The sequence below is a fragment of the Podarcis cretensis genome (genome assembly GCF_951804945.1).
Source record: "Podarcis cretensis genome assembly, chromosome: 7".
NCBI classification, from domain to species: domain Eukaryota; kingdom Metazoa; phylum Chordata; class Lepidosauria; order Squamata; family Lacertidae; genus Podarcis; species Podarcis cretensis.
Genome location: NC_137176.1, coordinates 69,383,416 through 69,395,275, shown reverse-complemented (window position 1 = coordinate 69,395,275; position 11,860 = coordinate 69,383,416). Strand labels below are relative to the sequence as shown.

The 11,860-nt window shown below is 43.3% G+C and overlaps 1 protein-coding gene across 1 annotated transcript; it reads left to right on the top strand.

The window, feature by feature from the left end:
• Window positions 1-35: 35 nt before the first annotated feature.
• Window positions 36-10,405, top strand: RIDA (reactive intermediate imine deaminase A). Its single transcript, XM_079984773.1, has 6 exons — window positions 36-204; window positions 5,208-5,313; window positions 6,644-6,698; window positions 7,555-7,623; window positions 8,459-8,514; window positions 9,690-10,405. Exons 1-6 carry the CDS (start codon window positions 140-142, stop codon window positions 9,756-9,758), a joined length of 420 nt encoding a protein of 139 aa, XP_079840899.1. The 5' UTR covers window positions 36-139; the 3' UTR covers window positions 9,759-10,405.
• Window positions 10,406-11,860: the final 1,455 nt, after the last annotated feature.

Sequence of the window (11,860 nt, the reverse complement as noted above, 5' to 3'; positions counted from 1 at the left end):
GTGGGAGGCGGGGCCGCCGTTGGCTTTGGGGGGGAGGGGGCGGGGCGGAGTGGGAGTCGGTTTAAGTTCAAGCGCAAAGAGCCGCCGGCTTCGTTCATCCAGCGGTCCGTTGAGCGAGGAGCTGCTGCTTGTTGCTGCCATGGCCGCCTTAGTGAAGAAGATCATCAGCACCGCTAAAGCTCCGGCTGCCATGGGCCCTTACAGGTAAGGGCAGCGTCCCTCCTCTGTACGTGGACTGCAGTTCACCTGCGGGACTCGCTGCCACAAGATGGGCAGATGCCAGCGGCTTTAGAAAAGGAAGCGGGGGGGGGGCGGGGGAGGTTTTCAAGGAAATCGCTGGAGGAATCAAGAATGGCCACTAGTCACTATGGCTAATTATTCCAGGAGCAGAGAGAGGCATCATATGTCTCTGAATACAGTGGTTACTTGCTGGGGGGGGGGGTTGCTAGGCTCTGCAAGCGTGTGAAAAATTCAGGAAGTAACGCAAAGAGCTTCAAATCGCCCCAAATCTGGAAAGGGCTGCTGTATGTTGGGAAGAAAGCACTTCTTCACCCAGCTCCTGGTAAAACTATGGAACTCCTTCCTGCAGAGAGGCAGTGATGCCCACCAACTTGGATGAGATAGATTAATGGATAAGGCTTGCCAGTGGCTACTGGCCATGATGGCTATGCTCTGCCTTAATGGCCGAGGGCAGGGTACCAGTTGCTAGAAGGGTCCTGCTTGGATGGTGAATCAGAGGGGCCTTTGATGGTGGAACACTTGCATTGTATGAAGAAGGACCCAGGCTTAATCTCTGCTGCAGATATCAGGTGATGGGAATGACCCGTAGCCGGAAACCCAGAGAGCCACTGTCACTTGGAGTAGTCAGAGAAATAGTCTGTCTTGGTGTTTGGCAATTTCCAGTGTTCTTAAGTGCATTGTTAACTTGCTGTGCCCCAAAATGTGAGGGGAGATGTACTTATTATTGTTGTTGTTAACAACATAATATCTGCATGTGTACAGCCAGATCAATTGCTTGTGTAAAGGAGTAATACTTTAAAAAAACCTCAGTTCAGCCAAAAAAGGAATTGGCTGAAAGTATTATATTCACATATGTGAATACCCCAGATGGGTGGGGTATAAATAATAAATTATTATTATTATTCACTGAGTTCAATACTTCAGTTGTAGTCCTGTGTAGAGTGCCGTCTTTAACTAAAAATATTACTTCCTTTTATCATCCTGTAAAAATGCATGATGATAGCTTTTTCTGGCCTCTGGAAAATTTCCCTCAGGGTGACACCTCAGTTTGGCATTCTTTTCTTTTTTTTAACCACCTCCCTGTTGAGGGATGAGGGAGCTACTAATCCTTTCAACTTTTAATAAGGATGTGAAGAACTTTAATACATTTCAAATTTATTCATAAGGCAACCAGAGGCAGGTTGTCATCAAAACCTGAATATATGTAAAGTTTATTGAACTCCTCAAATGGAAAATGCTGTCCTACGCTAAGCTGTCGTAGTAATCTGTCCATTGAGTAAGAGCTGGTTTGCCATTACTGCACTTTTTAATCATTAACGAAGAAGCTAGCTAGACTAAAAGTTTAATTAGTGTAAAATGAAAAAGGCCAAGGAGTCTCTCTTCAAGGCAAAGTCTGGAGAAAGCTGATATACCTGAAGAAGGCATGTTAATAATCTTTAATGAGACTTCAATATTGCAAAAGATATTTCCTTCCCCAATAATAAGAGCTGCGGTCAGCTTTGGTTTCTTAGTTTGTAGTTTCTGTTCTTCACACACTTCAGCATCTGCAAGTAAAGCTATTCTCTTGCATCAAGCAAGACACCAGTTGTAGAATGTGTCATGTTCATAATGTACATACTCTGAGGTGGTCCTGTTCCTAGGTTGTGGTGTTGTTTAGTTGTTTAGTCGTGTCCGACTCTTCGTGACCCCATGGACAAGAGCACGCCAGGCACTCCTGTCTTCCACTGCCTTCTCCAGTTTGGTCAAACTCATGCTGGTAGCTTCGAGAACACTGTCCAACCATCTCGTCCTCTGTCGTCCCCTTCTCCTTTTGCCCTCCATCTTTCCCAACATCAAGGTCTTTTCCAGGGAGTCTTCTCTTCTCATGAGGTGGCCAAAGTATTGGAGCCTCCGCTTCAGGATCTGTCCTTCCAGTGAGCACTCAGGGCTGATTTCCTTAAGAATGGATAGGTTTGATCTTCTTGCAGTCCATAGGACTCTCAAGAATCTCCTCCAACACCATAATTCAAAAGCATCAATTCTTCGGCGACCAGCCTTCTTTATGGTCCAGCTCTCACTTCCATATATCACTACTGGGAAACCATGGATTTAACTATATGGACCTTTGTTGGCAAGGTGATGTCTCTGCTTTTTAAGATGTTCCTAGGTTGTAGTCTGCCATTAATAATAGTTTTGGGTCCATATCTGAATCCAGACCCAGATGAAGGCCTCCTTCCCCTGTAACACACAGTGGCAATGAGTTTGCATCCGATCTTAAAAATGGAAAGTGTAATGCTGGTGGTTAACAAAAGAGGTTTAAAGACTGTCTCAAGGAAAATCTTTAAAAATGTAGTATAAACTCTGACCACTGGGAAACACTGGCTTGCGAGCACTCTAATTGGAGAACAGCCTTTACCAAAGGGTCATGGGCTTTGAAGACGCTCAAACTCAGGACGCAAGGGAGAAACGTGCTAAGAAGGCGGCACTTTTGGCAAACCCTCATCATGATCAACTCCTGCCTGGAAACCTATGTCCCCACTGTGGAAGGACGTGTGGATCCAGAACTGGCCTCCACGGTCACTTACGGACTCACCGTTAAAACCGTGTTCATGGAAGACAATCTTACTCGGCTACGAGTGATCGTCAAAGAAGGAGGTTGCAAGTGGGTGGGGGGTGCATGTCATGGTCTGGTTGTGGCCTGGATATGGTCAGTGAGCATGGAATGCTGACCTACTGGGGGAAAGCTGTTTGTTGGGAGGGGTGTGGAGAGAAATTGAATGCTCCTTGGAAAATGCTGCAGAACCCTGAATAGGAGCGCTCTACATTTAATGGCGGGGACGCAGGTGGCGCTGTGGGTTAAAGCCTCAGCGCCTAGGACTTGCCGATCGAAAGGTCGGCGGTTCGAATCCCTGCGGCGGGGTGCGCTCCCGCTGCTCGGTCCCAGCGCCTGCCAACCTAGCAGTTCGAAAGCACCTCCGGGTGCAAGTAGATAAATAGGGACCGCTTACCAGCGAGAAGGTAAACGGCGTTTCCGTGTGTGGCTCTGGCTCTGGCTCTGGCTCTGGCCAGAGCAGCGATGTCACGCTGGCCACGTGACCCGGAAGTGTCTCCGGACAGCGCTGGCCCCTGGCCTCTTAAGTGAGATGGGCGCACAACCCCAGAGTCTGTCAAGACTGGCCCGTACGGGCAGGGGTACCTTTACCTTTTTTTACATTTAATGGCTGGTTTCATCTACATATGCTGAACAATGCTGAGCAGCGGTAATGGGTAGAAAGTAGAAGAATAAGGCATAAGGAGGGTGTGACTTCTAAAGTTCTTAGGAAAAAAAGCTCAACCCCATGTACTCATCAACGGAAGGGATTTTTGTGTCATGCACTTGGCTTTGTTTACCAACTTGTAACCATTACAGTAGTCTAATTTTTAATGTTCTGCCCCGAACAGCAGAAAGGTTGGTCCCAGGCTAAGCTTGCATCATTTTAGCTTGTTTGAAGGTGTTCCCATTTATAATTGAGTGTTGCAATCTGCTGTTCCAAATTAGGTGGCTAGCGCACCATGTATTTAGGAGAGGCCAATGTTCACTGAGTTGCATGTTAAGGGAACGTGAAGGGCGGTGTCCTTGAGCATTAAATTTGTGCTGAAACAATACAGTTAAGCGCTTTTTAAAATTTCTTGGGTGTCCATCGTATACTGAAACTTGCAGATAATGTGGTGGTGGTTCATGGATTTCTGTCACTCTGACTGAAAAAGTATGGTGATATGGTTCTCTCAGCCTGAGTGTTCTTAGAATTGGTGTAGGAATTGGAGTGAACAGCAGAGCATTAGATTAGAATATTTGCAACTGCACTGGTTCCACCAAATAAGAAATTTTTAAGCCTTAGAAGGGGAAAAGAAAACTTGAAATCACATTTATAATCTGTGGCAGATTGCTGCTTTCTGCTTGGTTGTTTTCCAGGTAGCAGTGATTATTGGCACCAACTGAACAGGCATGTAACTGCCATAAAGCTGTGTGACCCAGCATACTATAGCAAAACCTACCTTGATGAATCTGTTTATATCTTGTCCAGCATACAATATCTGTACCAATAACAACAGCATTTCATAAAACACAATTGGTCTCGTAAAATACCAATAATGACAGTATGCAATGCAACCTTGAGTAAACTGCAACAATGCTAATGTCCAAAGGCCTGAGTGAACAGCCTTTGTGTTTTAATCTGGCGGCTGACTGTCTGCAGTGTAAGTGCCTGCTGAATCATTATGATTATTAATTAAATATCTTTGTTACTTACCATTAGTTTTTTTGGCTTCCATCCAATACTGTAAGTCTCACTGAATTCAATGGGACTTACTTCTGAGTAAGGTGTGCCTAAGACTGCATCATGAGTTGATTTGGAAAGAGAGCTTTATGGCTGCTTAGTTGTAACCTGCAAGTTTCTAGTACTTCATGTGGATGAAAACTACACGTTATGTGCAGTTGTCTGTAACTGTAGCCTGATTTTTTTAGATTAAATGGGAAGCATTCACAGGGCGCTGTAATCTTGAGCAGAGCATTGGGGGAAGATCCATCTTTCCTCAAACCATTCTCCCACTCAAAATCCCCCTCCCCTTGCTTTTTCTCCCTTTCGATCAGGATTTCTTAGCAGCTGGAAAAAGTTATATTGTATTACATGAGAATTTAGAATACTGTAGCTAACTTCAGGACAGAACGAAGAACAAGATCTTTCTACCACCCAGAAGACCTAGATGTACTGATGCTTAAGTTGAGGATTAAGTCAAGCTAGACTTGTTGGAGACGTCAGGCAAACTAACTAACTAACTAACTAACTAACTAACTAACTAACTAACTAACTAAATAGCAAGCAAGCTAGCTCTTGCCTAAGTTATGAATGGGAAATCTTTGGGAAACCAAAATAAAATACTTTAAGATAGCAAAAAAGTAAATCTCTTTCTTTTTCTTGTTTTCTCTCTTCTCTACTGCTGAACCTTAGCCAAGCAGTGTTGGTAGACAGGACCATGTATATCGCAGGGCAACTAGGCCTGGATCCCTCAAATGGACAATTTGTACCTGGAGGAACAAAGGAACAAGCCAAACAGGTGAAACACCGTTATTATTCTGACAATGAGTTTGATGTCATTATTAATGTAAAGGTAAAGGTAAAGGTACCCCTGCCCGTACGGGCCAGTCTTGACAGACTCTGGGGTTGTGCGCCCATCTCACTTAAGAGGCCAGGGGCCAGCGCTGTCCGGAGACACTTCCGGGTCACGTGGCCAGCGTGACATCGCTGCTCTGGCGAGCCAGAGCCGCACACGGAAACGCCGTTTACCTTCCCGCTGGTAAGCGGTCCCTATTTATCTACTTGCACCCGGAGGTGCTTTCGAACTGCTAGGTTGGCAGGCGCTGGGACCGAGCAGCGGGAGCTCACCCCGCCGCAGGGATTCGAACCGCCGACCTTTCGATTGGCAAGTCCTAGGCGCTGAGGCTTTAACCCACAGCGCCACCTGCGTCCCTCATTATTCATGTAGCATAAATTAAATCTTAAGGGCATGTCTGCAAGGCTCAAAACAGAAGATCAGATGTACTGTTTCAACGTGTCCAGTCCTGGGGGGCTGGGTCCCACTTAACCACATAGCTGCCAGGGACCATTGAAGATTTTGGTGCCCTGCATCGAGGGATACTGGATGAAAGAGTGCCCACGCTTTTCAGGACCCTTTTGGGTTACAGGGCTGAGTAGAAGCACACATTCTGGGCCCCTATTTTGGGAATGGGGAAGGCATTGGAGCCCCTATTTTGGGAATGGGGAAGACTCTCAGTGGTAGAGCATCTGTAAAACATCCTAGAACAATCCCCAGCATCTCTCCGCAGGGCTGGGAGAGGCCCGTCTGATATCCCAGAGAACCACTGCCAGTCAGTGTAGACAGATGGTCTGACATCGGCCCTGTGTGACAACCAGCTGCCAAAAACATTTCTATGTGATTTGCATTATTTTTTTAAAACAGTTGCATTTTATTTATATTGGTGGTTTTGCTATTTTATTATTCTGTCTATTTAACTCGCATGCTGCCTGGAGGCTGATCGCAACAGGTAGTATATATTTATTTATTTGTATAAATAAATAACTGACTAAAATCCCAAGGTTCTTGTGCACATAGTTGCCACTGCAGAGAAAGCTAGTTTTCCTTACATTTCATTGAAATTCATGGAACGTAGGCTGGTTGTGACTTCACTTGTAAGCACATCTCTTTCTGGATGAGGGCCCTGGTGATTTAATACTTTGCTGAATTTTGTTTGTCATTATAAATTGCTGGTTCCCACCCTGTGTTTCATGACGTTTTAAAATGGTGCATATGTTGTAACCGGCTGTGACTCCTAGGGGTGAGGTGTGCAAATCCAAATAAATGACTCAAACCCATTTTGTGTGTTTAGGCCCTTCACAATATTGGAGAAATTCTGAAAGCTGCTGGCTGTGACTATGACAATGGTGAGTAGAAGCTATGCTAAATGAGTTACTTCTGAATTATCTTACCTTGAATCAGAGAGGAAATGGAAGTATCTCTACCTTGTGAGAGACAATGACAGAGGTGGGGCTGCTGTGAATATCTGCAGGATTGGAATCAAGAACATTCCCTCTTCTCATATTTACATGACCTGCCATGTCCCTTTACAAAAAATAATAATTCTGGTTGATACAAACATCTTACTGAGCCCCCATTTTGGTGGGTTTTTGGATTTTGAAAGTTCTTACTATGTCACCTTTATTCTTCATGTGAAATTCTGAATTAACAGGTACCAGCGATCTCAACTATCTCCTGGTTACTATTTAACATTAAGTTGCTATCTGAGCTGCATAGGAAAGAATAGGATTATTGCACCTGGGAAACTAGGTTTTTTTTTTTTTTTTTAAGTATAAAAGGAGAATTCCCAGGTTCCAAGATCCAAGTTTGGGGCAAGTACTCTTTGGTGAAAAAATCCTAGCAGAAATTTAAAATCACAAAATATGCAGCAACAAAGTAAAGCATAGAAATATAGGCTGGAAACATAGACCTTTAAAATCTGCCCTTCCAAAGTTTCCTTCTTCCCCACTTCCAAACTCTTCAAAGGTCAGATTCATGGGCTTTTCAGAAAAAGTTGCACAGGCAGTAAAACTTGGCTTAGTTACAAAGTGGTGAATGTTCCTAAATTATTGGTATAGGAATTCAAGAATGGCTGATAAGAGCCATGTGGTTGAGCTGGAGCAACCAGCTCAAACCATAACACACGCTGAAACATTGTTATTATAGTTTTTTAAAGCTTGATAATTGGGAATGGAGTTTAAAATACCATTTTCTCATGTATAGTGGTGAAGACTACTGTGCTGATGGCTGACATGAAGGACTTTGATGATGTGAATGAAATCTACAAGCAATGTAAATACTGCTACAACTCTAACACTTGTGTACCGCCAGCTGTACAAGCAACAATGTTTTGCCCTGTACAAAACATGAAGTGATGTGGTCTCTACCAAGATGACTTCGGCTGACAAGAGCGACACAGAATGGAATGAGAAAATCAAGATGGGGGGCAGGATTGGAAAGAGAATTATTCTGTTTTGAATGCTCATGCTCTTGTGAGCCCTTTTGTTAAAACAGTCTGTGAGCTGCTTTTTTTGTAATTGGTTATACCCAGTGCTAGGCCCATGGACATAACTTAGTTCCATTAGTTTCTATGTGTCTACTTTGAGTAGGACTTAGTTGGATTCCAGCCAGGCACTATCACTAGAGGACAGCAAAGAGCGGGCCTGGTGAGGAATTATGGCCTAGTGAAAATGTTTATGGGCCTGGAGGCCTGAATTTGACCCCTGGCCTTGACATACCATGACATACAAACAAAGCCTCTCTCAAGGGCAGCTGGATTATACAACCTGTATAAATTATGCAAAATATTTTTATTTTGCTTTAGTTAAGTCAAATGAAGAGCTTTATGGGATTTCAGTGCTCTGCTCCTTGATTACTGAAAATTCCTCTTTCTTGTAAGGCATCACTTGGCATTTCCCACATATCTGTAAGCTTTTTCTTGCCTTAAAGCTTAAAAACTTAATACTGATTCTACTTCCTGTGGTTGCATAGTACAAGAATACAGATAGCCTGCTGTATCATTGGTGAATCTATTTACCTAACTCAGCAAGCTGCTGCAAATGTAAGCAAAACTCTGTATTTCATGTTGTCAATATAATCATGGCAATGTCTTTTCTATTCTACTCAGTCTTCAAGTGCAACTTTCCAGCCCGAGCCGCTTACCAAGTTGCTGCTCTGCCAAAAGTAAGTGCTGTTCTATTTCTACAAAACAGCTTCTATACGATTTCTTGCAGATAGAACTGCTAAAATTATTTAGACACAAGGACTTTAAAAACTTAACTTACCAGTAATTTTGAGAATTTACAGAAAGGAGCAGGATATGACTGAGAAGCAAGCCCCATTGAGTTGAGTGGGTTTACTCCCAAGTAAGGGCATATAGGATTTCAGTTTAAGAGTCTTTTGGCACCTTAAAGACCAATAGACTTATTGCAACATTAGCTTTCATAGACTAGAGCACATGTTTAGAAGACATGAAGTGTAATCCTAAATGGATTGTTTAGAGCCAAACAAGCATGAAACTTAAGAGACTGTGTGTGACAATTCCATGTAAAGCTTAACGTATTCAAGATATGCTTTGTGACCATTTATAATAGCACTATCAGGTGTCGTTGTGAATGGCTGCAGTGCTTGTATACATTTAAGCTTTGCATAGAATTCTCATAGACAACAGCACCTCTCACATTTTTACAGCTTTTACATGGCATGAAGGGCTGCAAATTTTATACATGCCCCCTCCAGCAAGTGGAAGTGCTTTCTATTACACAGAAGCCACCATTGGCATATAGACCCTTGGAGTCTAAGGAGGATTAAATTGGAATGGACACAAAGCTGTGGGGTGCAGAAGACGCCTGCACCGATTTTATAATGCAGTTGTTTGACATCGGCCCAGGACCCACATACCTACGGGACCGTCTCTCCTGGTATGCCCTGCGGAGGACCTTAAGGTCCACAAATGACAACACTTTGGAGGTCCCAAGTAGCAAGGTGGTTAGATTGGTCTCAACTAGGGCCAGGGCCTTTTCAGTACTGGCCCCGACTTGGTGGAACACTCTGTAACAAGAGACTAGGGCCCTGTGGGACTTGACATCTTTCTGCAGGGCCTGCAAGACAGAGCTGTTCTGCCTGGCCTTTGGTTTGGACTCAGTCTGACCCTTATTTCCCTCCCCTAACGATTTTGATCTATGGGCTACATTTAAAATGAGGCTGCATTTTAAATTGCATTTTAACCTGTATTTTAAATTGGTGGGGTTTTTTCTATTATGTTTTTATTGTAATTTTACTGGTGTTAGCCGTCCTGAGCCTGGATCTGCCCGGGGAGGGCGGGGTATAAATAAAATTTATTATTATCTTCCCTACAGGGTGCTCGTGTGGAGATTGAAGCTATTGCCATCACTGGACCTCTGCAAGATGCCCCACCACGACTATAAATTTAGTTGTTCTTGGTATTTCCTTTCCACAGGATCAGGAATGATTTGTGTAGGGAGTTCAGTTCTGACACTGGCTTCATATAATGTAGTCAAATTCAGGACTGGGATCCTACATGAATTCTTCTGGTAAAGATCCTCCTTCCACATCCCCTTTCTACTGTGCCATAAATGCTCTGAGCCCTTGCAGGATTTGGTACACATGAAGCTCATTAAAGATCTGAATACTTGGGTACATCTTGGCCCTTGAGGTAGTATTTTGAGGGAGACTGTGAAATAGTTTATAGAAAAAATTAATGTAGATTCATTCCGTAGTGATTAGAAGCCAAGATAGCATTCTTGCTATGCACTACATTAAGCAACCCTACCCATAAAAATGTTTGACGGAAAGACTATGATGGATTCTTTCAGAATACTGTATTGGAGGTGGATGTTAACTTAAGATTTAGCCACTTTGAAAAACATAGTCTTGGACTTCTGTCCTGACTCCATCTGACTTACTAAACAACCTAATGTTGATGCCAATTTTATACTGAGAGGATCTTTTGAGGTGTTTTGTATTTTTATATAACATTACCTTCAAAAATAGCTAATTTTAATTAACTTTGTGGTTGTGGGGGTGTTACATAATAAACCAGTTGCATAAAGTATCAGATTTAGACTTGTTTCTTCATTCATAAATAAAAGTGTTTGGGTGTTTAAATTGGACCTTCTATTCCTAAAAAATACCACACAGAAATAGGCAGCAGTGAAGGCCAAGTAGGTACCGCTGCATCGCAATTTGGTCATTCACAGTGACAATTCCAAGCCAAATTATATATTTATAGCCTTAAGAATTACGGTACCTCTGTAGGAACCAGTTACACAAACCAAGCATGGAATACAGGTGTGAGAAGAATTTAAGGAGCTTTTTTGAGCACTCCATATTACCTGCACTTAGTATGGGACATGTGCTCTTAATTTGTACATGTGCTGAGGCAAATGCATTAAAAATGGCAATAAACTATTTTCTTCCTGTAATTAACTCTGAAGACTAAATGGGCAGATAGTCCCTTCCATCACAAACATGCAATCCAGCTTTGAAGACTACTTCACCAGACTGAACCCATTTGGAGAGAGGAAAATAATTATGTACCGGTGGCAACAGAAGAGAGTCTTGGTGCTGCCATTATGAAAGTTGTAGGCAAAATATTTTAGTATGTATGTGCCTAGAAGTGTGAGTGGCCTGAATACCCCACACTAAAGTTTTAAAAAGAAGTATTGCCTGAGTAATAAGGATGCGGGTGGTGCTGTGGGTTAAACCACAGAGCCTTGGACTCTCCGATCAGAAGGTCAGCTGATTGAATCCCCGCAATGGGGTGAGCTCCCGTTGCTCGATCCCTGCTCCTGCCAACCTAGCAGTTCGAAAGCACGTCAAAGTGCAAGTAGATAAATAGGTACCGCTCCGGCGGGAAGGTAAATGCCGTTTCCATGCACTGCTCTGGTTCTCCAGAAGCGGCTTAGTCATGCTGGCCACATAACCCGGAAGCTGTACGCCGGCTCCCTCAGCCAATAAAGCGAGATGAGCGCCGCAACCCGAGTTGGCCACGCCCGGACCTAATGGTCAGGGGTCCCTTTACCTTTTTATTGCCTGAGTAGAAGGATAGAATTATCTGTCACAGCACTACACTGTTCAGCATTTTCAAAAGCTAATGGTATGTTACAAAAATCTATCTAAAAAGCCCCTTAACAGGCCTCCCAGGACTGGGTGAGCTTGCTTTGCCTCTGAAGTGTGGTTTATAAATGACTCCTCTGTAGGAATCCTTTCCTTCTATCTCACCTGAAGCAAATAGGCAGCCCAATTAATGGATACCTTCAAATTCTTATATGCACCTATTCCTTCCTTCCAGGAGATATGATAAATACCCACCTAGATTAAAGGAGTAAAGCTTGTCAATTGCTATTCCATGGTGCATAACAAGTACACAGAGCAGACTACTTCCCAAACCAATAAAAGTGATACTGATTGCAAACTCCAGCAGAGTTTCAGGAGCATCCTAGTATAGGAACAGCAGGACTTAGCATGCTAACACCTCTCAAAAATAAGTTATCCATCAAGTCATGGA